This window comes from Peromyscus eremicus, chromosome 23 (assembly GCF_949786415.1).
Source record: "Peromyscus eremicus chromosome 23, PerEre_H2_v1, whole genome shotgun sequence".
In the NCBI taxonomy this organism is placed as follows: Eukaryota; Metazoa; Chordata; class Mammalia; order Rodentia; family Cricetidae; genus Peromyscus; species Peromyscus eremicus.
Window position 1 is genome coordinate 12,020,558 of NC_081438.1, and position 25,898 is coordinate 12,046,455.

The 25,898-nt window shown below is 56.1% G+C and overlaps 1 protein-coding gene across 1 annotated transcript in view; it reads right to left on the minus strand.

The window, feature by feature from the left end:
* Cux2 (cut like homeobox 2) overlaps positions 1-25,898 on the minus strand; it is a 92,089-nt gene that overhangs the window by 11,088 nt on the left and 55,103 nt on the right. The window contains exons 6-19 of the mRNA XM_059249763.1: positions 19,295-19,423; positions 17,581-17,698; positions 16,031-16,107; positions 14,748-14,814; positions 13,479-13,527; positions 12,296-12,400; positions 10,000-10,191; positions 9,864-9,922; positions 8,428-8,476; positions 8,233-8,332; positions 6,787-7,431; positions 5,948-6,049; positions 928-1,754; positions 326-491 (exon numbers count right to left, since the gene is read on the minus strand). Of these exons, the coding sequence (XP_059105746.1) occupies positions 326-491; positions 928-1,754; positions 5,948-6,049; positions 6,787-7,431; positions 8,233-8,332; positions 8,428-8,476; positions 9,864-9,922; positions 10,000-10,191; positions 12,296-12,400; positions 13,479-13,527; positions 14,748-14,814; positions 16,031-16,107; positions 17,581-17,698; positions 19,295-19,423 (2,685 nt within the window). The remainder of the gene's footprint in view (positions 1-325; positions 492-927; positions 1,755-5,947; positions 6,050-6,786; positions 7,432-8,232; positions 8,333-8,427; positions 8,477-9,863; positions 9,923-9,999; positions 10,192-12,295; positions 12,401-13,478; positions 13,528-14,747; positions 14,815-16,030; positions 16,108-17,580; positions 17,699-19,294; positions 19,424-25,898) is intronic.

The window sequence follows — 25,898 nt, forward strand, 5'->3', positions numbered from 1 at the left end:
TAATGATCAGCTGACTGGCCCAGGCCCGAGCTATGAAAGATTCGGAAGAGCGACACCAGATCTCTAGGGAGTCGGCCAGTGTGATCATGGGGGGGACTCTACTGACCGCGTTTGACCCACAGCTCTAAATGCCTGAGGCCCCAAGCTTTTTGCACTTCTGGTGGGTGGAAACTTCTTTCCAGGGGAAACAGAGAAGGGAAGGGGGGTGGGCGTGGGTTAGGAACACATGTCAGACGGTGTTGGGGATGGAGAGAGGGGCAGAGGTGGGCAAGCCAGCCCACTGATTGGGGGTAGAGCCTATGGTGGCCCTGGCCCCTGTACTCACCCTGCGTGGCGCTGGGCTGCTGGCTTGGGGCCTGGCCCTGGCCCAGCTGGTCTGATAACCACAGCTGCATGCGGATGAAGGGCTCTCGGCCCTTCTGTGTCAGCTTGCTCCATGGCTTTGGGCGCGACAGCATGTCACTCACGCTGCCCTGGGACAGGCCCAGGACCTACGAGTAGAAGGCAGATTAGCAAATCCTGGCCCCTCCCAGGCCCTTCAGAACCCGCTCTCCACCCTCATCACGGCGCTGTGTACAGAACTCCCACGTGACCCCTCTCTCCCAGCTCTGGTTCCGTGGCCCTTATTGAAACCTGATGCTCCAACACCAGCTGGGGGACATTAAGGCACTGGGCCAGGCTGAGTCCTTGACCTTCAGGGGCTGGCCCATGGGAGCTCCAGAGGAGTGTGGAGGGCTGGGGACTGGCTATTAACTGGCCCAGTGTCCAGGGATGGCTAGACACCAGGACATCCGACTGGGCTCCTGTGGAGTGGCTTCCCACCCGGGTCACCCTCCAGACTTAAGGGTCTTAGGGCCAAGGTCACAGTGGACCTTATTCCTGGGTCCCCAGGCTCCCCCTCACCCCCCCCCTCCCCGTGGTCCACACCTTCTCCCCAAAGATGCGCTGGCAGATGCCATTCTTAGCCAGCTTCTCCTTGACCTGGCGGGTCAGCTCCAGCGTGTCCACCTCCCGGTACATGTACAGCTCGTACTGCTCGGGCGTCAGGGGCGGCACGGTGGGCTTGAGTGTGCGGGGCACGTAGGCCGGGTAGTAGGGCAGCCTCCCGCTGCCCACCTCGGGGACCCCAGCCTCGGTCTTGAACTCTCCCACCCTGGGAGGCTCATCCTCGCCCACGGCCGCCTCCTCCTCAGGGCCGATGGCTGCCTCGTCCCCGCGGGGCCAGGCTCGCCCATTGGGCTGTCCCGAGTAGCTGGAGGAAGAGGAGGAGAGGGAGGGCGACACGGAGGCATAGGGGCGGCTGAGCAGGCCGCGGTCCGACGCCCAGTGGTGGTCAAAGTAGCCGGCGTCGCCGATCTCCGACTTCACCTTGCGGATAATCCGCTGCACAAAGGCCGCGGGGGACAGGACAGCTAGCGGCGCCTGCGCACTGCTACTGCTGCTGCTGCTGCTGCTGCTGCTGCTGCTACTGCTGCTGCTGCAGCTGCTGCTGCTGCAGCCACCGCCGCCATCCTCCTGCTTCACGCAGGCCAGGGCCCCGTTCTGGCTCACAGCGGCCAGCGAGGGCCGCTCCGGAGGAGAGGGAGGCACAGAGCGGCCCCTGGGTCCTGACTCCATATCCAGCAGGGCCTGCTGCTGGGCTTGCATTTCGCGGCGGGCTTGTTCCAGAATGTTCTTAATGGCGTCTTCCGAGGTGCTGGAGGAGGCCGTGCCGTTGGGGATGCTCACGGAGGCTGTGGAATTCTTGGGCTCACCTGTGGGGAAGGGTGGCAGCATGCACAGGGGCCCATCATCAGGGCCAAGTAGCATGTGGTATCTGTGTTTATATCACCTAAGTGTAGGGGGCGACCTGGGTCCAACAATGGGGGACTGGTCAAGTACGTGATGGTCTGTCAGTCTGGTGGAATATTAGGGAGCATTCATTTAAAAAAAAAAAAAAATCACCGGGCTGCGGTGGCACATGCCCTTAATCCCAGCACTCGGGAGGCAGAGGCAGGCGGATCTCTGTGAGTTGGAGGCCAGCCTGGTCTACAGAGAGATCCAGGACAGGCACCAAAACTACACAGAGAAACCCTGTCTCAAAAAAACCAAAACCAGCCGGGCAGAGGTGGCGCACGCCTTTAATCCCAGCACTCGGGAGGCAGAGGCAGACGGATCTTTTTGAGTTCGAGGCCAGCCTGGTCTACAGAGGGAGGTCCAGGAAAGGCGCAAAGCTACACAGAGAAACCCTGTCTCAGAAAACCTAAAAAAAAAAAAAAAAAAAAAAAAAACCCAAACAAACAAACAAAATCAAGCCAATAGCAAAATCTTAGTATATGTAGAAAAGAATGAACTTGGAGATAAGACAGTTGTCCAAACCCAAACTGAAATCATGCCCTTTATCTATGCTAAGAACCCATGTGTAAAACCTCAAGGTCAAGAAAGAGGCAGTTGGACTGCAGAAAGTAGGTCTTTCAAGCATTCTATAATAGCAAAGTCATGGCCCAAACCCAAATGTCCAAAGACAAAAAGCCTGGATGACGAATGATAGATAGTATGTATAAGGTGGAATACGATACAGCAGCGAAATTCCCTGCAAAGCCAGGCAGGCATCTTAGTAACATAAACTAGGACATAAAGCTCTAAAAGATGAGTCAGGTGGTGGCGGTGGCGGTGGCAGTGGCGCACGCCTTTAATCCCAGCACTCGGGAGGCAGAGCCAGGTGGATCTCCGTGAGTTTGAGGCCAGCCTGGGCTACAGAGTGAGATCCAGGACAGCCAAGGCTACACAGAGAAACCCTGTCTCAGATTTAAAAAAAAAAGAAGAAAAAGAAAAAAAAAAGATGATCGGAAGTGTAACACTTCTCCAAGAGTATCAAGCAAGTAAATTAAACATGACTTAGGGGGAATCTTATCGAACAGCAAACACAATGGACTGATAGGGAAAAAACAGGTTGATGGCTATCTTGGGGAGGGGAGGGGAGGGGAGGGGAGGGGAGGGGAGGGGAGGGGAAGGGAAGGGAGGGGAGGGGAGGGGAGGGCCAGGTCAGAGGCACACGGACTCTCTACACTGGTGAGGCCCATAGTTTTCAGAGGCTCAGTTGGCTATATGAATAAGCGAAGGAACACATACAAGGAGAAGGCCACACAGGAAGTGAGCTGAGAGAATGCCACAAACCAAGGGCAGACTCCCCTGTGCCCCAGGAACAGGAAGTGATCAGGATATGATCAGGTGCTGCCTCTGTGCCAGACAGGTCACCAGACCTTCCTCCATGACCCTTCCCTATGGCCTCCATCCTGGGACCCACCACACAGCCATTCCTGTGTGTGTGTGTGTGTGTGTGTGTGTGTGTGTGTGTGTGTGTGTGTGTATGTTCCAGTGAAAAGTGATAGAACAGTATTCAGTCATGAAAAGGAGCACAGCACGGATTCAAGCTGTGACCTAGAAAAACATTTACAACAGGAAGGGAGTGAAGGACAACCCAGGAAACGCCTGTCACGGGACTTCAAAGTGCCGTCCAGCAGCGGGCTGAGATGGGGAGTGGCTGCTTACCGGGATGTGGAAGGCGCGCCCGACTTTGGTTTCTCAAGACTGGATCTCTCCGTGTAACCCTGGCTGTCCTGGAACTGTTCTGTGGACCAGGCTGGCCTCGAACTCAGAGATCCGCCTGCCTCTGCCTCCTGAGGACTGGGTTAAAGGCATGCGCCACCACTGCCTGGCTAGCCTGCCTGTCACTGTCATAAGCAGTTTGTATACATCCCTCCCCGCTCTCCATTCTGGATGTTTCCTTTGGTTCCCTTATGTAGACTCCTGGAGCTGGCACTTGGTCAAGTACCCTTCTGCCTCTGTGATGGCTAGTGCCGTCTACTTGACCCTTCCCAGCTTTTTGGGGTATGCAGAGGTGGGAGTGTGGGGGGGTGCCCACCCTTGGAGCTTAGTCCCTTGTTGCTGGCCCTGTACTAAGCCTGAACATTTCCCTCGGCTCTGCTGCTGACTTCAATACCCCCCTGCCCCCGTCTGTTTCTGGCCCTGGGGGAAGCACTGTGGCCTCAGGCACCCAGAGCCTGTGTGACTGAACTCAAGGCCTGGCTGCAGTAACGTCTCACTCGTATCCATAGCCCTGTCCAGCATTCGGTAGGAGCTTTAAAAATGTATCATGACGGGCGGTGGGGGCGCGCACCTTTAATCCCAGCACTCGGGAGGCAGAGGCGGGTGGATCTCTGTGAGTTCGAGGCTAGCCTGGTCTACAGAGCGAGTTCCAGGACAGGTGCAAAGCTACAAAGAGAAACCCTGTCTCAATAAATAAATAAATAAATAAATAAATAAATAAATAAATAAATAAATAAATAAATAAATAAATAAATTTAGGGTTGGGGATTTAGCTCAGTAGGCCCTGGGTTTGGTCCTCAGCTCCGGAAAAAAAAAAATCATGAAAAACCAAAAAAAAAAAAAAAAAAAAAAGTATCATGAGGGGTTGGAGAGATGGCTCAGCAGTTAAAAGCACTGACTGCTCTTCCAGAAGACTCAGGTTCAAGTCCCAGCACCCACATGGCAGCTCACAACTGTCTCTAACTCCAGTTCCAGGGGACCAGACACCCTCACAGACGTAAGTGCAGGCCGAACACCAATGCACATAAAATAAAAATAAACTATTGTGAAGAAAATGTATCATGAGTGGCTCTGAGGATTAGACCATGGGGCAGTGCAGACTCCTGCCTGTCAGACATGTCCCCTCTCCTATGGCCTCTCCCAGGGACAGAGGGCCCCTCACTGGAGCGGCACTCAGGGACACATGTACCTCATAGGACTTTGGAACTGGGACACTTGCATGGATCCTCCACCAGGGGGCAGCAGACACCACACGACTGGTGGGAGCGCTGAACCCAGCATCCCAGACAGCCCAGGGTGGACTGCAGGGGAAGTGTGCACACTGGGCCTGGCTGCAGAAGTCCCCAAGGCAGTGGCAGGGACAGCCACATGGTCAGAGCAGCATGGTCAGAATCACAACAAGGAAGAAAAAGATCTCTCCCCCCACCCCACCCCACTGAGACAGGGTTTCTCTGTGTAGTTTTGGTGCCTGTCCTGGATCTCGCTCTGTAGACCAGGCTAGCCTCGAACTCACAGAGATCCGCCTGCCTCTGCCTCCCGAGTGCTGGGATTAAAGGCGTGCGCCACCACCGCCCGGCTGGAAGATGGTTTTGACTGTATCGCTCTGTCCACATTCTTCTGTGTACCTATGCTGTCCCCCAGCCCCCCCCCCCCAACATTGACCTCACTTGATGTCCCCCCACAGCTTTCAGAAAAAGGTGGGCTGATACCATCCTCATCTTAAAGAAGAGAAGAGGGAGGCAGAGAGAGAGAGAGACCAGGTCGTTAGTGCAAGGGCACACAGCCGGTTAACAGCAGAGCCAGTTTGTCTACTCAGTACAGTAGGTCACAGTGGGAAATCGGAAACATCTGGATTGGGGGGGGGGCTCCCTGGAGGAGGTGAAACGTAAGAACCCGGGTGGGTGTTGGGGGCTCCCTGGAGGAGGTGAAACGTAAGAACCCGGGTGGGTGTTGGGGGCTCCCTGGAGGAGGTGAAACGTAAGAACCCGGGTGGGTGTTGGGGGCTCCCTGGAGGAGGTGAAACGTAAGAACTCGGGTGGGTGTTGGTTAGATGTCCTGGGTAAGGGTGCAGTGTCAGGGTCTAGTAGGAGTCCTCTGAGAGGTGCAGAGGGGTGTAAAGACTGGGCCTGGATGTCTTGCTGAGCAGCTGGGTTATTATCTTGAGAGCAGTAGAGAGCCACGGAGGATGCCTGAGCAGTGAGTGGCATGCCCACGTTTGCGCTCCCGGAAGGTCCTTCTGGCCCTTGGGGCGCTCATGGGATGACAGGTGGAGGTGGCCCTGCCCCTTGTGGAGGAGAGCAGCCTCGAGGTGAGGTGCAGGCGAGGGTCAGAGGTCACCGGCCTAGGCCTGCCTACTCACCTCCCTTCTGAGACTCAATCTCCTTCTTCGCCTGCTCCAGGATACTCTTGATGGCGTCGTCTGAGCCTGTCTCGGGTGTTCGGATTCTCGGGGTGATGCTGCCTGGGGGAGGCAGGAAGATGGCGGCTGTGGGGCCTGCGGGGTGGGGGAGTCAGGCCCTGCAGGTGGGCAGGAGGGTGTGGACCTGACTGTCCTGGGTGTGTGTGTGTGTGTGTGTGTGTGTGTGTGTGTGTGCGCGCGCGCGCGCGTGTGCACGCGCACAGGGCCACAGCTTACTCTATGTGACAAATGATACAGATGGCATGGTGACTCTGGCTTTGGGACTGGAACCCAGGGCCTTGGGCGTGCTAGGCCAGCGCTTAGCGCTGAGCCACGCGCCCAGCCGGACTCTGGCTTAACAGTAACAGACCATGATGATGATGGCAACAGCTAACACTTTTTTTTTTTTCCAAGACAGGGTTTCTCTGTGTAGCCTTGGCTGTCCTGGAACTCACTCTGTAGACCAGGCTGGCCTCGAACTCACAGAGATCTGCCTGCCTCTGCCTCCCAAGTGCTGGGATTAAAGGCGTGTCCAGCTAACGCTTCTTGAGCAGTCCTGCTATTCTGGGTGCAGTGGTTAGTGTTCTGGGTCCTTTTAGCCCCTCCCCAGAGAGCTGACAAATGGGGAAACTGAGGAACTGGCCCAGATCCTACGCTGGGCTGCCCAGGGAGGGTTGGGGGAGGGGCAGTAAGAGTGGGGGGGCGTGGCCCAGTGAAGGAGGGAGCGAGGCCATACATCTCGAGGCACCAGGCGGTGGCTCACCTACCCTGGACAGTGGCGGGGCTGCTGCATGGCTCACCTCGCTGCCGCACCTGGATGGTGCGCAGGGCCAGCACGTTCTGCTCATCCGACAGGAACTGCTTCATCTTGATGAAGGGCTCCTTCCCCTTCACCGTGAGCTTGCGCCAGGGCTTGGGCCGCGCCAGGATCTCACTCACCGAGCCCTGCGACAGCCCCAGCACGTAGTGACCGAACACACGCTGGCCGATGTTGTGCTTCAGCAGCTGCTCCTTCACCTGGAAGGCGATCTCGGCCGTGTCCAGCTGCTCCTCCTCCGGCCCAGGCCCGTCCACAGCCTCGGGGGCCCCAGCGGGCTCAGGGCCCAGCGCGGAGGTGGCTGGAGCCGCCGGAGGCTTGGCACCACCATAGAAGGCCGGTGGGAATGCCAGCAGGTTGCCCGCCTCCCCTTTGAAGGCAGCCGGGCCCATCATGTGCTTGGGCAGCAGGGGGTCCCCAGCCAGCCTCTCCGCGGGTGCCAGGCTGGGGAAGGGGGACAGAGAGAAAGTCCTTGGCCCATCAGGACCCAGGCTGGAGCCCAGCAGTGGCTGCCCAGGGCTTGGGGACAGTGGGTCTTCCGGGCCTGGTGGAGGCGGAAGCTGAGGAGGGTAGGAGGGCTCCGTGCCCAGTGAACTCTTGAGAGAGTCGTCCTCCGAGGGGTCCTCCTCTAGAACACCAGGAGGGATGCACAGACAGACAGACAGGACAGACAGACAGAGGGACAGAGCGGGTGGTAATGGAGGACAGGGAGAGGCAGAGGCAGAGATGATGATTAGGGATGGAGACGGGTTCAGAGAGAGCAGGGGCAGGAGATACGGGGGGAATGGAGGGACAGGGAGAGAAAAGGCTATAGACCTCAGAGATCATCAGCACCCACACGGCTGTTTCCCCTCCATCCTCAATTCCCACCTCCTCAGACCCCCTTCAAATGCTGGTTTGTGGGAGCCACCATCTGCTGCCGTGGGGAACACGACCCTAGCAAGCAGGGCTAGGCTTCACTGTCTCGGAGGTGTCTTACGGCCCTCTGGGCCCACGTCACCCAGGCCACCCAGCACTTTCGATTTAGAAGGGAAGGGGTGAATTAGGCGCCTGCTGTATTCTTGGGGAGGGTCACAAGGCTAAAAGGTCACTGAGCCACGCGTGGGGAGAAGGCAGTTTTAAGGTGTGGGCCATTCCCCGGGGGTTGGCTGTGGGGTGGGGGTATGGACACCTCCCCCCCCCACCCCGACTCCTTCTTAAAGCCCCACTGTCCAGCTGGACTCAGGGTCGAGGGGAGCCATTGGGAGCCTCGGGACTACCTGTGACTTTGAATATGGGGAAGCATCACACAGCGGGTGTTCATCTCACAGGCTGGGTCTTGGTTCTCCTGCCTCACAGATGGCAGTGGCCTTGGGGTGTTAAAAAGTCCAGGGGCATCCCTGCCTAGACCCCAGCCCGAGTGCCCCTCAGGGTGTCCCTTGTCCCCTACCAGGGCTGGCCAACAGTGCTGGCTTCTCCAGCAGGAACTTCTGTGTGGGAAAGAAGGCCTCCTTGGCCATGAGCAGAGGGTCGTCCGGCTTGGTCAGGGCCTGAGGAGACGGGAAGCAAGGCTGAGAAGACATGGTTGGCGCGGGCTTGGGGGTGGCCAGCTTTGGGGGACAGGGATGGTGGCGGGGACATGTACCTGCGGGAGGCTGCAAGCGCTGGAGGCCAGCTTCATGGCTCTCAGGATGCTGCCAGAGAAAGGAGAGAGGCCTGAGGTCAGCGGGGCCCCAGCAGGAAGAGAGGCCCCGAGGGAGACGCCTATCCCCTCACCGCTGGACGCTTCACAGGCGACCTTGGGTCTCTGGGTCTCGCGTGGCCCAGGCTAGCTCATTATTCAAACTCATTATGTAGCTGAGGCTGGCCTTGAACTCCTGATTCTCCTGCCTCCACCTCCAAGCCCTGGGATGACAGGTGCACAGTCTCACCCCTTCCTGTCCCCTCCTCTGTGGTTCTAGGGAAGGGACCCAGGGCCCCTTGCATGCCACACAGGTCCTCTGCCATTGAGACAGAGCTACACTGCCTGCCTTCTTGCTTCAGCGGGACGTGGATGGAAACTATAACATACAGAGTTCTCCAGAAAGTTCTAAAAAGCAAAACTTGGATTTGCCTTGGGCTGTATGCCGAGCGCTGAAGCGGCTCCACGGGAATGGAGGGGTGTGTGGTCACTGCGCTAGGGATCACGGGAGAAGAGATGACGAAGCCACAAGAGGCTGTGCCTGGGTTCCACGGAGTACCCTACCACAGTCATATGGGGGCGCTTAGGCATCGGACCCTGGGAACACCAAGGGTCAACGGTCTCCTGCAAACTGTGCCAACCGCAGGCCCGAAGCGACAGGCGTGTTCACAGGATCCGTTGGCTCCCAGGGGCAGCTTGGTCTGGTGAAGCCCCTATCCCCACGGCCTGTGCTTATCTGGCTGGTGTGTGAGCCCCCAGTTTCCACACCGTGACAAGATGACTAGCTCCCTCCATGTCTTCACGGGACAGGACCAGGTTAGTTTCTCTGTCAGCCTGATACAGGCTGGAGTCATTGGAAGAGGGAACCTTAACTGAGAAAATGTCGCCGTGAGCTCGGCCGATAGCCTGTGGGGGCATTGCCCTGATTAATGATTGACGTGGGAAGGCCCGGCCCTTCTACAAGCAAAGTGGCCCTGGGTCCTACCAAGAAAGCAGGCTGAGCAAGCCGTGGGGAGCAAGCCAGTGAGCAGCACCCCTCCGTGGCCTCTGCTCCTGCTCCTGCCCCCCAGGTTCCTGCCTGGTTTCCCACTGATGGAACCTGTAAGCTACAAGTTGGTTTTGGCTAACACTTTACCACAACAGTAGAAACAAACCAGGACAACCAGTTTGTTTCCTTGAGGCCCACGCTGGGGTGACAGTCGTCCCCCCCCCTCCCGCCCCCACCTCGGCCTCCTGAATGCTGCGTTCACAGACATGCATCGCCATGCCTAGCTTGAAATGCGCCAGTTTTGACAGGCCACGTGCTGACTGGAGGAGACGTGGACAGCCATGGGGGGAAGCTAGGAGGGGAGGCCATGAGCTTGGCGCGCAGTCCCGGCCAGCACCGTTCAGCACCGTACCTCAGCTCTGTTTTAATCTCTTCATAGTCAGCCTGGGCCTCCAGCTTTTCTTGTAGTTTCTAGAAGACAAGTGGGGACAGTGAAGCTGGCCCCCGTGCTCCCAGCCTGCCACCGCCCCTGCCACCCTGGGACCTGCCTCTATGGCCTCAGATTTGGCTGCTAGCTGCCGCTCCAGGTCAGCGATCTGGTTGGCCGAGACCTCCTCCAGCTCCCGCAAGGAGTGTCGCAGCTGCTGGGCATCCTTCAGCAGCCTCAGGATCTCTCTGTCCTTGGAGGCCAGGGCTGCCTCCAGCCGGGGCCCTGAGCAGAGCGCGAAGCTCACCTTCTCCTGGGGACAGAGTGGGGTGTGAGTGGCTTTGAGGGGCTGAACCAGGGAGGGCACACCACCCCTGGATCCCAGGCAGAGGGGAACATTCCATCTGGGTGATCCCATACTGTTGTCCGGCCTGCACAGTTCCCCTAACGTAAGCCATGCTTCACTCACAACCTTTGTTATCCAAGTACAACCGTGGCTGGGTGTGATGATAACCTCTGGAGTCAGAGGCAAGAGGATGACCTCCAAGGTTCCAGGTCAGCCGGCACTACACAGTGAGACCTTGTGTGTGTGTGTGTGTGTGTGTGTGTGTGTGTGTGTGTGTGTACATATATATACGTATTGTCTGTCTGTCTGGGTCCTACCCCAAGGGGATCGACCCATCTAAGAAACCATGGAGCCTAAGGGCTAGATCAAAGATATCCCAGCCACAGGCCATGTTACTATGGTATCTCCTGATTTGTTCCAGACCTGTCCCCTATCTGGGGTCTTGGAAACTACCTCCGTGTCCCTATGACAAGGGACAGACTGCTACCTGTGGGACCTGAGTCTGACTAGTCTCAGGCTCAGTTACACAATCTAAGAAAAAAAAAAAAAAAAAAAGACATGCACAAAAACAGCCTACCACTACTAATCCCTCTTTCTTCCTTGGAGATAAATGCCAATTAAAACAGGAAGCGGATGCCATTAATACATTAAATTAATTAGCATCAAGCGCCACTGTTGTGCTCAGAAAAACTGCTTCCCAAACCAGCCGGGCTCCCTGCGGCTGGCTAGCCATTTGCAGGTTCCAGGGGGGTTAATTAAGAACCACTAGTGACTCTTCCCTAGACAGCCACTAAAGCTCCGTCGCTCTCTAGACATGCTTCTGTGGGACAGTCACCTGGCAGATCACAGACGACACCGTCTCCTGGGATACAGTCACACATACCTTCCTGGATTCTCATGCACACACACACACACACACACACACACACACACACACACAGAGAGTGAACTTCTTGCATCAAAGATCCATCGTCACTGATACATATCATCCCAGACACACACACGTGGGTGCAAGAGGCCATGAGATCTGATGAGCAGAAGCCACCAAAGACATGGTCAGTCAAAAGCATTGGCTACTTCCCAGCACCTTCTATGAGCCAAGCAGTCCTCTCTATAACCCTGCAAGGTAGGTGAGGACAGGGGATGAAACTGAGGCATGGTCAGTGCACGCACGTGTGCATGCAATTGCGCACGCGCGCGCGCACACACACACACACACACACACACCACACACACAGCCACTGTTATAGACAGAAGCACCATCCAATATTCACAATGAAGGAGCACTATGGCACAAGTACCCACGTGTTAAGGAAGGCATAAACCATCTGCCCCTTGTGATCGTGTAAGGAACTGTGACTCTAACCACTTGGCATGCAGGAACACGGGAAGGAGGCAGACTGGTGAGGACGTAAGGGCAGAATGGTGGGTGGTGACTCAAATCTTTAGGCAGGCAATGACCCCAGGACCCTAGGAGGTGCTGGCCAGAGAAAAGGACTTTGTTAGGGACTTCGGGACTGATAGCTGAGATGGGCTCTTTATAGCATGTGGCTGGCAGAAGGGGCAGGTCCCATGGGGGTCATCTCTGAGTTTTAGGACTTAAGGGCTGAGTACAAGCCCTAAGTCTTCTTCTAGCGACTGATCAGGGCCACAAGGTCCCAAGCGGCCACCAAGCAATACAAGACCAATGTTCAACAGCACCCCCTGGTGGCCACCACCCACACTGCACCTCGATCACCTTGCCCAAATCTGGGCACACCTCTCTGGCCTGGGAACAATTCCAGCATTCACAGGCAAGGTGAGGGAGGCATCCAAAGGAAGACACCAGGATTTTTGTGAAACACCAGTCAATGGAAGCTTGAAGATTCAGAACGGTGGCTACAGTGCTATCTTGCTGGTACAACAGGTTCCGAGGAACCATCTGACTAGGCTGACCTCAACAATGCCCTCCCTGTGTCCCTGCTCACACGCACAGCGCCCTCCCAGAGCCCACCCACTTTTCCTATGTGCAGAGATGACGCCTTCTCCAATCCTTCCCTCTGCCACCCTCCCTTCCGAGGGGCATCCTTACCCCACTGGGTCCCTGGGGGGAGCAGCAAGCCAGGCGGATGGAGCTGTTGACCGATGCCAGCTGCTCCCGCAGGCTTTCCACCTCCCGCTGGGCAGCCTCCGCTCGCTGGGGAGGAGAAGAGGAGAGCAAGTAAGAGGCGAAAGGGCACAGGGACCCTACACCTGCACCGTCCTGGGTCTCCAAGGACCCAGGTCTTCATGTTGTTGGTCCTGAACCCAGGCCGGGACCTAGGAAGCCGGTCACCACAGTCACCGAGCCTGTAGCTGGGCACAAAGAAGAGCAGCCTCGCCTCCCCTTTCTGGTGAGACGGTATTACAGAGCAGAGGCTGCCAGGGGTGTCTCTAGATGCTGGGGTGCCTGGGACCCCAAAGGTGAGAACATTCCTACTGCCAGGGAGGGGAGGGCAGAAAGGGGCCGTCTGGGTTCTGACACATACTCGGGCCTATGTCTATTCTCAGGCACTGGGTCTAGACTATGCTCCAGAGGGGGCATCTGCCAACGTGGCTCCGGTCCACAGGCTATGACAGGCCTCTGGGAGAACCCTTGGCCTTCTAAGGCCTCAGTTTCCCTTTCACAAAAACGGAGGCATTAAAAACATCAGAGGAGGCCTGAGTGCTTAAAGGCAGAGCAGGGTACTTTGCTAAAAGGAGTCTATGGTAGAGCTTAACTCTACCCATGCAGTTACTTGGTTATTTATTACAGAATCTTCTATAGTCTGGGCTGGCTCTGAACTTGATATGTCGCTGAGGATGACCTTGAACTCCTGGTCCGCCTGTCTCTACCACAGGTGTATATCACCCCACCCGACTGTGATCTCTTTTCTCAAGCCCATGCCATTGGCAAAGATCTGAAAGTTTGGACACATAGTACTGGCTTCATTATCAGACAACCAGCCTGGTCCCTGCAAAGGAGGTCGGGGGAATCATGTGGCTCCCCTTGCCCAGTCAGTCACCTGACTTTCAGGAACTGGCGATACCCATTGGCTCATGCATGTATGAGATGGTATCTGCCTGAGGTTAACTGGGAGGAGGGGAAAGGTGGGGGGCATTAACTATAAACAGTCATCCATAGTGGCCTGGGTAGAGCAGAGTCCGCAATCTCTTACCCACTGCCTGTATCCCCCAGCCAGCCCTCCCACCTCAGCCCTGCCCCCACCCACTGGAGGCTTCGGCCTCCTGCTCACCTGGTTGGCTTTTTCCAGGTTTGTCATGATCAGGCCAACCTCATCTGCCCTGAGACACAAAAAGAAAGCGGCCCTGAGACAGGCTGGCAGCCTCCGCCTGGACCTCTGCCCCACAGTGCGGGCCATGGAGGCTGCGGTCCACACTCCCCACCAGAGAGAAGACGGACGGGGTGGAGAAGAATCCTGACTGCTGGGAACTGGGGACCGGGCCTCAAAACTCCTCTTGAAGGCAGCCCAGCCCCCGACACCCTCAGGACCCCAGTCTCTGGGAAGCCATCACCAAAGCTGCCCCCCCACTGTACCTCGACCGAGCGTCCTTCCTCCTAAGAATCAGCTCCCCCACACAGGAGGCCTGCTGTGACTCCCTAAGGGGGTTGCGTGTCTTCTGTGGGACGACTGATTTCCCCCACACGGAGGGCCCAGGACAGGTCTGCCTACCTTGGTGGGACTCTGGGACCTGGGGGACACTGTTGGTCACACCTGTGCTGCACACATGCTCTAGGCCTGCCCTGTGCCGGCTGTCCCTACTGCCTCCGGTGCACTAGTGTGTCATCCAGAGGTTGTCTGCCTGGGCCACCCCTGCCTTCAATGCCCTTGCCTCACTCAAGCTGTTCTCTCGGAGACGCTGGTCACGTGCTCAGCACAGTGCTCGCACACAGGAGGTGCTCCATAGTAACTATGAATGGATGTATCATGGCCTGTCACTGTCTGTGTCTGCTCTGACTAAAGCAAGGACAAGAGTTAATGTTTCCCCCAGGGTCTCAGCACAGCACCAGATAAACAGTAGGCGCTCGATAAACGTTCACGGAGCGAGCGATGTCTTAAAGCCAAAGAAGGGCTCACACCAGATAAACAGTAGGCGCTGGATAAATGTTCACGGAGCGAGCGATGTCTTAAACCTGAAGAAGGGCTTGCATTCTGAGTCATTTAAATGCTGTCATTTGGCCTCCACGGGTTGTACTGGGAAGTTGAGAAGTGGGGACAGCTCCTGGGTCAGGGGTCAGGGGTCAGGGGTGAGGTTGCCCAGGGGCCTCATTCAGGTGGGCTCAAAGGTGTTTTGACTGTGGTGTGTGAGCAGAATGGGAAGATGGGTCAGGTGGATGCCTGGGAATGAGGAACAGAGACGGGAAGAGTCAGAAAGAGGTTGCCTCTCCGCGTGTGTGTGCGTGCGTGTGTGTGTGTGTGTGTGTGTGTGTGTGTGCGTGCGTGTGTGTGTGTGTGCGCGTGTGCGTGTGTACAGAGGGAAGCAGGCATCCCTAGCTCACTTACTTGGACGCAGCCTCCTCATCATATTTCCTCCTCAGCTCCAGCAGCTCCGTCTGTGTGGCCTTTAGCGCTGGGAGGGGTAAAGACCCGAGTGAGGAGCAGCAGCCGCTGGGCAGATTCCCCCCACCCCCCACATGCACACCGGAAGGCAGTTCAGGTGGGCAAGGGATGGAGAGCTGGCAAGGTGGGGACCCTCCTGCCTGGGGCAGGTGAGGGCCTCTTAGAGCAGTGGGTTCTCAACCTGTGGGTCACAACCCCTTTGGGGGTTGAATGGCCCTTTCACAGGGGTCACATATCAGGTAATTATTACGATCCATTACATAGCAAAGTGACAATGTAAATAGTTTTATGGCCCGGGGTCACCACAACATGAGGAACTGTATTAAAGGGTCACAGCGTTAGGAAGGTTGAGAACCACTGTGTTACACCCTGAGAAGTGCAGGGAGCCTTGGCTTAGTGGGACTGTGGGGCTGTCCACTTTCCTGCCCTGCAGGCCTGGGTGGAGCCTTCCCACCCACCCTGAGGCCAGCCTTTCCACAAGCCAGGAGCCCTAGCCTGAATTGACATTGAGAGATTTCTAGAAAAATCCCAAGTTTTTTTTTTTTTTTTTTTTTTTTTTGGGGGGGGGGTCTTGTTCCCTTTCTTTCTTTCTTTTTTTTTTTCTTAAAGATTTATTTGTTACGGATATAGTATTCTGCCTGCATGTATGCCTGCACACCAGAAGAGGGCGCCAGATCTCATTATTGATGGTTGTGAGCCACCATGTGGTTGCTGGGAATTGAACTCAGGACCTCTGGAAGAGCAGCCAGTGCTCTTAACCTCTGAGCCATCTCTCCAGTCCTGTCTTGTTTTTCTTTGTTTTTTTAGGGACAAAGTTTCACAATATGTCTAAGGCTGTTTGGAACTCACTATGTAGCCTAGGCTAGCCTTAATCCACCTGTCTCAGTTTTCCTCCAGTTAAACACTGAGAAATCTAAAGGGTAGGCTACTCATTCTGGGCCACCAGAACCTGCCTGGTGGCCCAGGGCAGTAGTCACTTTCCTGGCAACCTGGTTTCACCAGGTGCCCTAGACATCATCTCTGCCGCTGCCCCATGGTCCAGTGCATGCTCACTGTTGAAGAGTCAAACCCCATTTGGTTCCATCCAAGCTCTGATGAATGAGTTGCTCTCTACAGCCTATTTCTGGCTTCCCTTCCGTGTTTGGGCACACCCAATCCATCCCCCCAAGTTCCTGGCTTGATCCCCATACTGCTTCAAGGGCTATCACCTGAGCGGGGGGTCATACCTGAATGTAACACCTTGATTTTCTCCTCTGCCTCCCCCAGCCTGGCTGCCAAGGTGACGTGGACTTCTTGGAGGCCCCTGCAGAAACATGGCTGCTCACGCTAGTTGCAGGGACTGACCTGGTCCCACTCGGAGCAAGGCCCTCCCCATGGTCTGCACCTCATTCTATGCCGAATCCAGACCTGGTGCACCCATCACTCCCACAACCCGCTCCGGACGCTCCGGTCCCCTGTGGCTGCCACTGACAGTGTGTTGGGCCTCAGTTTATCTATAAACAGAACTCCTGAGGGGCTCCACCACAGTGGGTGCCGTGGGTCCGGCATCATCAGCCCGCAGCCTTCCTGGTGTTATTCCTGTTCCACAGGGTCATTCTGCTGCCTATGGCAGGAGCTTGGATGTTCAGCCAGCCCCCTGAGGCCTCTCTTTCGGGGGGGGGGGATATCGCTCTAGTGGTGGAGAAAAGGGGCCCAAGTGGGATTGGAGGAAGGTTATATATCCAGAGCTGGGGCCAATGCTACCCAGCCGCCTCACTTCTAACTGGGAATGAGCCTGGAAGTATGGCGTCACCTCCCCCTCTCAGGTTGCCCCTCTGGTAACTCTCACGTCCTCTCCTACCTCACAGCCTTCGCCCTGGCTGTTCCCTTGGCCGGTCACACCCATCTCTACCTGCAGGAGTCTCACCGACAGGGGGCTTTTCCTGCCCCGGACCAACCGTGTCCCCTGGTGCCTGAGAAAGACCCTGCCATCCTATCTCCTCCCTCTTGCTGGATTTTTCTTCACCGGTTGATAGACACGGCTTATCTTTATTTCTTCCTCCTGGCCAGATCACCGACGTGCCAGCCTTGGTGCTGGCAGACGCTGTCTGGGTGACACGGATGTCTATCATCCGCTGATACTGCATCAAAGGGAAGGCCCTAGACAAGGCTGGTAGTCCTCACCTAACCCGTAGGCGTTTTTTTTTTTGTTTTGTTTTTCGAGACAGGGTTTCTCTGTGTAGCTTTGCGCCTTTCCTGGAACTCACTCGGTAGTCCAGGCTGGCCTCGAACTCACAGAGATCCGCCTGGCTCTGCCTCCCGAGTGCTGGGATTAAAGGCGTGCGCCACCACCGCCCGGCAGGCCGTAGGCGTTTTTAAGAGTACGGTAAGGAAAGCCGTTGGTGTTCCCAGGGAGCAGGCGCTGTGCCTGGGTTCTGCTACTGGTACAACTGACAAGAGCCCGTGTGACCAAAGGCCCCCAGATACGAGTCTTAATCCATATATAAAAACTAAACTAGCACATACACACACACACACACACACACACACACACACACACACACACACACGCACACACACAGAAATCCTGCTATTTCTTTTTGGATAAGACTGATAAATGTTCCCAGACCAACCCATTCCCCAGACAGGGTAACTGAGGCTTGAAGAGTGAGGTAAGAGTCCTAGGGCCTGCCTCAGGGTCCCTCACCCTTCCCCATCTCCCACCTGCCCTTGACTGCCCCAGGTGGGCTTCCTGGGCGGCCCTCCCCCCCTCCCCCCTCCCTCCCTCCCTTCTCACTTCTGTCTCTCGGCCTCATCCTTCTGCAACAAGGTGTCTGTCAGGAGGGTGTGCTGGGTGTGCAGGTGGCTGCCGTTGGCCGGCGTGTGCCCGGTAGGGCACGTCCCCTCGTTCTGCTCTGTGGAAGACAGGGAGGACCACACTCATCACTCAGCTGCCGTCACGGGAGCTCTCCACAGGCCACAATGGACCCCGGGGATCAGTCCCTCAATTTATCATTAGAGAGAGAGCGTGCGGGGGGGTGGGGGGGTGGAGGGGGGTGAAATGGGGGGGTGCTGGGACCCACTGGCTTCTGGGCTGGCATGCTTACAAAGCGTGCTAGCTCGTTTTTATGTCAACTTGGCACAGGCTAGCGTCATCTGAGAGGAGGGAACCTCAATTAAGAAAATACTTCCATAATATAGGGTTGTAGACAGTCCAGTAGGGCATTTTCTTAATTAGTGATTGATGGGGAAGAGCCCAGCCCATGGTGGGCGGTACCCTCCCTGGGCTGGTGGTCCCGGGTTCTATAAGAAAGCAGGCTGAGCAGGCCATGGGGCGCAAGCCAGTCAGCGGCACCCCTCCACGGCCTCTGCATCAGCTCCCTGCCTCCAGGTTCCCGCCCTGCTGGAGTTCCTGACTTCCTTCAGTGACGTGGAAGTGTAAGCCTAATCAACTCTTTCCTTCCCAACCTGCTTATGGTTATGGGGTTTCATCACAGCAACAGTAACCCTAACTGGGACACAAAGCCAAGTTCCCAAAGTTCCAGCCTCAGACAGCACACCCAGGGGCCCCCTCTGGCCACCCATGCCCCCTCTGTCCTCCCTATTATTTTTAAAATCGTGCTAAAATACACATAAGACCTTCCACCTTAACTATTTTCGACGGATATTCATGATATTATCTGTTTGTGTGCTTTTTTTGTGTGTGTGTCAGGTCCAAAAGAGATTCCATTTCTCCAAATTCTGGGGGTTGGACAAAAAGCCAGAATTCTCGGGAACTTGTAAAGCTGGCTCCCCTTCTACCAAAAGGAGCCATTTCCTTTACCACTGGCAGAAGGGACCAATGGCTACCTGTGGTGTCTATTAGCGTACACCAGTGGACACAGGCTGGCCTCCAGGCTCCCTCAGGATGACAAGGACCTGTTACACATTTCCCAGTCCATGCCAGCATCCTAGGCTCCTAAACTCCCCCAGATCACGGGCTTCCCTCCCCCAGCTCGGCTTTCTCTGTCGCTGGCATTTTTCTCTCTCCCGCTCTATCTCCTCGCCCCTCTCTGCCCCTGCTTTTCCTCATGACCCCGTTGGTCCAGTCTGCTGGCCACGTTCAGTCTACTACTTTCTCTCTGCTCCAGACCCTTCCAGATGCCTCTGGCTGCTCTCTCTCTCATATCTACAATAAAAACCATCCCTTTAGCCATACCACAGGGTGTTGTCTGTTTATACAATTTTTTTTTTCCCCGAGACCAAGTCTACATAGCTCGGGCTGGTCTTTGGTCTCCTGAGGGCTGGAACGTTCAGGCATGGTGGTGAGCGCTGCTCTGACTGGATGCCGTGGGCACAAGGTGGTAGGGCCCGAGATGGCAGATCCTGCAGCCCTACCACCATAACCCACTGTCACTCGAGGCAGCAGAGTCTGGCTCCTGCCCCACGACCCCCACAGGGTGCTCAGATCTGGCTGAATCTCCAATGTGCAGGTTTGCCCTACCATCATCCGGTGGTGGCATCATCAGTACCTCTGACACTGGGCAGCTCTGGGCACCTCTTCCACGAGACGTGCACGTCCTGTAGGCGCTGCCCACTGGGGTCAAAGCTGGGGTGCTGCAGTCTGTCGTCCAGAGTCACCTCAAAAGAAGGAATAGCGTCTGAAGGAGAGAGAGAGAGAGAGAGAGAGAGAGAGAGAGAGAGAGAGAGAGAGAGAGAAAGTGGGGAGGTGGAGGTCAGGGGACCATGACGCCCTTCCACAGAAAGCTGGGGAAAAGTATGTTAGAGTCACTTGGGAATCACTCTGATGGCTATGAAAAGCAGGGATAACTTTTTATTTCTTTTTAATTTATTTTAAAAATTAAAAACATGTCGGGCTGTGGTGGCACACGCCCTTAATCCCAGCACTGGGGAGGCAGAGAGTCAGGCGGATCTCTGTGAGTTCAAGGCTAGCCTGGTCTACAGAGCGAGATCCAGGACAGGCACCAAAGCTACACAGAGAAACCCTGTCTTGAAAAAAAGCAAAAACAAACAAACAAAAAAACCAAAAAAACCAAAATTAAAAACATATTTTTAAATTATGGGGGGCGGTATGTGTACATGAGTGCAGGTGGCCTCAGAGGTGTCAGATGCCCCCGAGTTGGAGTTCCAGGTGGTTGTGAGCCAACTTACGAGGGTGCTGGGAAACAAACTTGGGTCCTCTGGAAGAGCAGCACCCACTGAGCCACCTGTGGTGAATGAGAACGGCCCTCATAGGCTCACATGGTGAAATGCTTGATTCCCGGTTAGTGGAACTGTTTGGGAAGGATTAGGAGGTGTGGCCTTGTTGAGGTTTGTCAGTGGGCGTGGGCTTGGAAGTTTCAAAGGCCCATGCCAGGCCCAACCTTTTTCTTTATTATTTATTTTTGTTTTGTTTTGAGATGGGGCATCTCTATGTAGTCCTGGCTGTCCTGGAACTTACTATGTAGACCAGGCTGGCCTCAAACTCACAGAGATCTGCCTGCCTCTGCCTCCCGAGTGTGGCACATGACACCACACCCAGCTGCCAGGCCCTATCCTATTCTCTGCCTACTGCCCACGGATTAGAATGTAAAGTTCTCAACTCCTCCAGCACCGTGCCTGCCTGTGGCTATGCATTGCAAAAGTTGGGAGGCCCCTTGGAGTCTTCTAGGATGCTTGTACGTTTTGGGAGCTCCCTCTCCCGTGCCTAGGGTCTCAATCAGCATGTAACTGACTTCTGCTGTTACGGTCGGACTCACAAAGGGGCCCTGCACACTGCATGAGGCAACAGAAGTCCTGAGCGGGCCACGCTGAGTAAGGATGTTCGACCTGGTGGGACCTGGTCCCTACCTTTCCAGCCCCTCGCAGTGGAACTGACCATCAGTTCTGTGACTGTTCCACTGTTCCTGGAGTCCCTCGCTCCCTATTTCCAGTAAAGCTCTCACCCCTGGGTAGACACACCACAGGCTGAGACACATACCAATTAAGTACAAGAAAACCCACCCCAAGACGTAGGCCCCGCCTGTTGCGCGAATCCTAAATGGCCTTATAATAAAAACCCGGAGCCAGATATTGGGGTAATTGCTGAAAGATCAGAGAGAAAAAGGAAGAAGCCGCTAGAGAAACTTCTCACCACTACTGAATCCTCAGGCGGAAAGGGAGGCTAGATCCTGTCTCTACCAATCCTCTGACTGAATGCCACTGAGTCCTCAGTCGAAAAGGCCCTATTTCCTGTCTCCTTATATGCCCTTCTCTGCCCAGCCATTTCACTTCCTTCCTAGTGCTGGGATTAATGATGTGTGTGCTTCCCAAATACTGGTAGCAGAGGCATGGCATCTCAAGTGCTGGGATTAAAGGCGTGTGACTCCCAAGTACTAGGATTAAAGGTGTGCCCCACCACTGTCTGGCTCTGTTTCTCTCCTAGACTGAGTCAATCTCATGTAGTCCAGGGTGGCTTTGAACTCACAGAGATCCAGACAAATCCCTGCCTTCCAAGTGCTAGGATTAAAGGCATGCGCCACCACTGCCCGGCTTCTATGTTTAATCTAGTGGCTGGCTCTGTCCTCTGATCCTCAGGCAAGCTTTATTTGATACACAATATATCGCCACACTCGCCATCACACCCAAAGCACCTGAGAGGTCGAGGGGAAAGACACCTTGCAGGTGACAGAGCCCAGCATAGGAACAGCAACCCCAGTCCTCTGTGCCCCCCTGTGGCTGTCCCACCCATTGTCACATGGAAAAAAAAAAACCTGAGGCTCGGGGAGTCAGTTGGTGTGACACTGGGGTCAGGGTCTCTGATGGGATCTTACGAACGTGGCCAGTCCCCAGCGTGTGCAATTACAGCCTCAGCAGGTGCATGCAATGCTCACAGATGCATCCTGGACCACAGGACCTGAGGCCCCCTCTCCCCTTGGCTCACCCACTTGGGTCTCAGGATTGCTGTGCACCTTTGACAAGCAGCTGTTCCCTTCTCTGCCTCACCATAGACGGCAGAACCCAGGGCGGGGGGTGGGGGTGGGGGTCGGGGGGGGGGTTGTGTGACGAGGAGCGTAGAAAATGGTCAACGCAGCCCCGCCCCCAGACCTCACCAGACACAGAAACCCTAACTGTCCCTTCCTCATGATGCCCCAGTCCTCACCTCAGAGGCTAGGCTTAGGAGCGTGCCAGCAAGAACATGCTCCCTTCCCCTTCCAGCAGCTCACATGCCACCTCTTCCAGGGAGGCCTCCACATGGCGTCCATCCTCTCAGACAAAAACAGAACACCCCCCTCCCCCCGCCGCCCTGTGTGCCCTTCACGGGTCCCACCACAGTCAGACTCATCCAGCCAAGGATGCTGGGATCACATCCACTCTTGCTTCTTCACCCCTTCTCACGGAACCTGGCTGAAGCCGGACAGTCTAGACAAGCACCGTGCTCGGCTCGGAGCACTTTCGGGTCTGGCTGGAACAAGGCGGCTCCAGGCGTGGGTCTTTTGTCTCCTGGTTGTTGAGGTGGCGGTGGCTGGATGGTGCGTGCACTGAGGTGAGCAGGTGTGAGGGACTTGGCAGTGGCTCTCTTCTGTCAGCAACGCGCCCCCCCAATGCCTGTCATTAGGCCGGGCCTGCTCAGCGGGGTGTGCCATTATGCCTCCCCGGGCTGGTGTAATTATACATTGACATAATTAACCCAGCGAGCGCATTAGGCAGGCCGGCTAAAAATTCATCTCTAATTATTTGTTGTGTGCATGCTAACAAGCCCGTCTGCACTGCCTTTGTGCAACACGAACAAATTAATTTACAAGTCTAGATTTTTTAATAAGTTCAAGGAATTGCTTTCTATTGTGGCCTGTTTTTTTTTTTTTTTTTTTTTTTTTTTTTGAGGAAGGAAGAAAAAAGGCACCAGGAGGCACCGGGCGTTTGCAGGGGTCATCCGGGAAGTTAGATAAACACGGGAGAGCACAGGCAGAGGAGGCCATGGGGTCGAGGAAGTTCTAGACTGTGGCAAAGGGGCCCAGAAGGCCAGGCCAAAGGACCACACGGGGACAGGAAAGGGTGCCTGTCACCTGCTGTTCACAGAGACCAGGACACAGCCCTTTGCCCTCCTTGAGGAGTTCCTGACTGAAGTGTGTTCTGCCCTGGGAGTCTGGGCTCCACACAGGAGAGGTGGCAGGAATGTGGAGTGGGCAGCTCTTACGTCCCAGGAGGCATTAACGGGGAGCTTAAAAAGAAAGCACTGAGCTGGGCCTGTCAACTCAACTTCTCTGGGGGCCGGGGCAGGAGGATTGCAAGTTCAAGGGCAACTTGGTAACAGAAAAAGCCTGGGGATGCGGCTTGGTTGCTATAACGCATTGCTCACGTGAATGGAGCCCTGGGTTTCAATACTGACTCCCCATAAACCCGGAGTGGTGGCGCACACCTCTAATCCCAGCACTCTGGAGACAGAGTCAGGAGGATAAGGCATTGTTCAAGGCCAGCCTGAGCTACATAAGACCCTGGCTGTGGGGGGTGGGGTGGAGTGAGGTGGGGTCGGGGAGGCTGGAGATGTGGCTAGCCCAGAGCACTTTCCTAACTAGTGCAAGGCTCTGGGTTTGATCCTCTGCACACCTACACAAATGGATAAAAGGCAGGGAGCGAGAGGTGGTGTGACTCAGGGTGGGAACAGCCACGGGCCCCGCTGTCCATGTGGCCCTGCGCAGTCACCGCTGCTCAGAGTCTGGAGGGCAGGAGCGTGGGACCTGAGGAGCGAGGTGAGATAGGGGCTGCTGCCATCACCCCAAGAGCCAAGTGCTCACTGGATCTCGGGTGTGCTGGGGTCAGCCAGCCCACAGTGATGCTCTGTGAAGACGACCCCGAGAAAAATGGCGTCCAGCCTCCTTGCTCTGAGATAACTCCACTCTGGGACTCCTGAGGCCACACAGAAGGCTCCCCTGGAGACAGGCTGGCTCCCTTCATTTGCCACTGACTCCCAACCCAGTGCTATAACGGAGTCCTCCCACCCATGTGACTTTCACTGCCGTGATGGGAGGCAAGTGATGATGTTGTATCTCTGTTGCACAGATGGGGAAACTGAGGCACAGGTGATGGTACTGCCCCAGGGTGAGGCAATGGGGGAATGGATCTCCAGGGCAGGCTACCTGAGATTCCCCATGTTCCAGCTGGTGGGTATGGAGGGACCCTAGAGCTCCCTAGGGAGTCCGCCATCCTCTTGCTGGGTCACTTCCGGGGCCTGTGACGAGGGGAACCTTGAGGTCAAGGTCAAGGCTATGACACTGCCTGGGAAAGTGGCTTAGGGTGCCTTGGGCCTCAGTTTCCCTATAGACAGCTGGAGATAACAAGGGGACACACCACACAGGGTCAGCAAGGGACAGGTCAGCTCACAGGGCCCCCGAGAGTGCAGACCTCAGGTCCACACACTGCACTGTTAGGGTCCCTGCTAGTGAGATTGCTATGTCTCCCTCCATCAACAGAGCACCTGAGGGGTGGGGGGCAGTGCCTGGATCCCCCACTGAGTCCCCTCAAGACCACAAGAGCCAAACTGCTCCCAATAGTGACTGAAAATGCTCAGGGCCGTGTCACACTTATCTGCCCTGCTGGGGCCACCTGCTCAGGTTCACGGGCCAAGCTCTCCGGGGGACACTGTGCAGGAGGCGGGGCTTCAGCATAGGCCATCCTTCTGCCCTGACCCTGAACTGGCAACCTCTAGAATCCTGGGCGTATTCCTACTCCAGTCCTCCCTGGGGATCAGGTGACTCAGAGCCGGAAGTCAGGCAGAGGGAGGGGGGTGTGCACCCCGAGCCGGTCAGTGCAGGGACTGTACCGGGTGCTGTGGCAATTCCGGGCATGACTCAGGCCACCACTCCTATAGCTCAGCTCAAGGGCAGTGGGAAGACTCACAGACACGATGTGCAATCTGGCCAAAGAGGGAGCAAGAGGGGGGCTACTCACACTGGTCCCGGCAGCTGTGGGCGGTGACCGTGGCAAGCTGGGGACAGCCAGCCAGGCTTCCTGGGGTGGGGGTGGGGGTGGCCTCATTGCTAGCTGTGTGTGGTCACAGACTGAACACAGAAGAGCCCTTGACCTGGGGCTGGACCCTGGCTTCCACGTTGTCTCCTTCCTCCCTGGGGCCCAGCTCCCTGGCCGGTCACGTGTTCAATAAATGTGGCTTGTCTGAGAAGTGTGATGGAGGAGGAAGCCGGAAGTGGTCACCTGGGGGCCCCCCCCGCATGGAGTCTCTGAGAGACGGACCATGACGGGAGGGTGGGACCACCTCAGGGTTCACGGAAGAGTCAAGGCTACAGACAGGTTCCGGAAAGTGACCAACCGCTCATGGCGCTGGCCGGGGAAGCTGGGGAAGGCAGAGGACTCTTTCCCAAACCTGCAAGACGCAGCCCTGGGAGGCAGGCCTTGACCTCTGACCTCCAGAGCTGTGGGCTGCAAGCCTGTTGTAGGAGCAGCCACAGACTCACGGATGTTGAGCACCTACTAAGTGCCAGGCCTGGTTCCTCCTCCCGTCACACACTGCAGCCACCACTCAGATGGGACAGAGGGCCAGGAGACAGATGAAGCCATGGCAGAGATGGGGGCGCATGTCAGAGAGAATGGGATCGTGGGGTAGGCTGGGCAGGTGAGACCTGTCTGGGGGTGACACTGAGCAGAGGCAGCATGGTGGTGAAGGAGAATGTTCTAGTCAACAGGACGTATCTGGAGACACAGCCCAGGTCAGGCTGAAGAAGGGAGGGTGCTCTCCCCTCCCCCCAGCCACTAGAGTCTCTGTCCCAGTGACAAGGCCTCAATGGGTCCTCATGACTACGGTCCACAGTTACAGATGAGGGTGTGGGGGCTCGGAGAAGCCACGGGCACCGAGGTGAGTCCCCTCCAGTCCTCTCTGCCTGGCTCAGCTTCCTGGGACTCTAGGCTAGGGACACAGTGAGTGAGGCGTCACCTCCCCTAGAGGCTCCTTATAGCTAGGGTCCATGTGGGACGGGGTGGGACAGCGGCCCTGGGGACACAGGAGCACTTTGATCCAACCTAGATTTCTCAAAAGCAAAAGCGGGGAACCCCCAAACCCAAAGCGTATGAACAAGCAAGCTTGTGGATAAGCTAAACCAACTGGACTTCTAGAAAGGGGGACCACAGGCCAGGGCGGCCACAGAT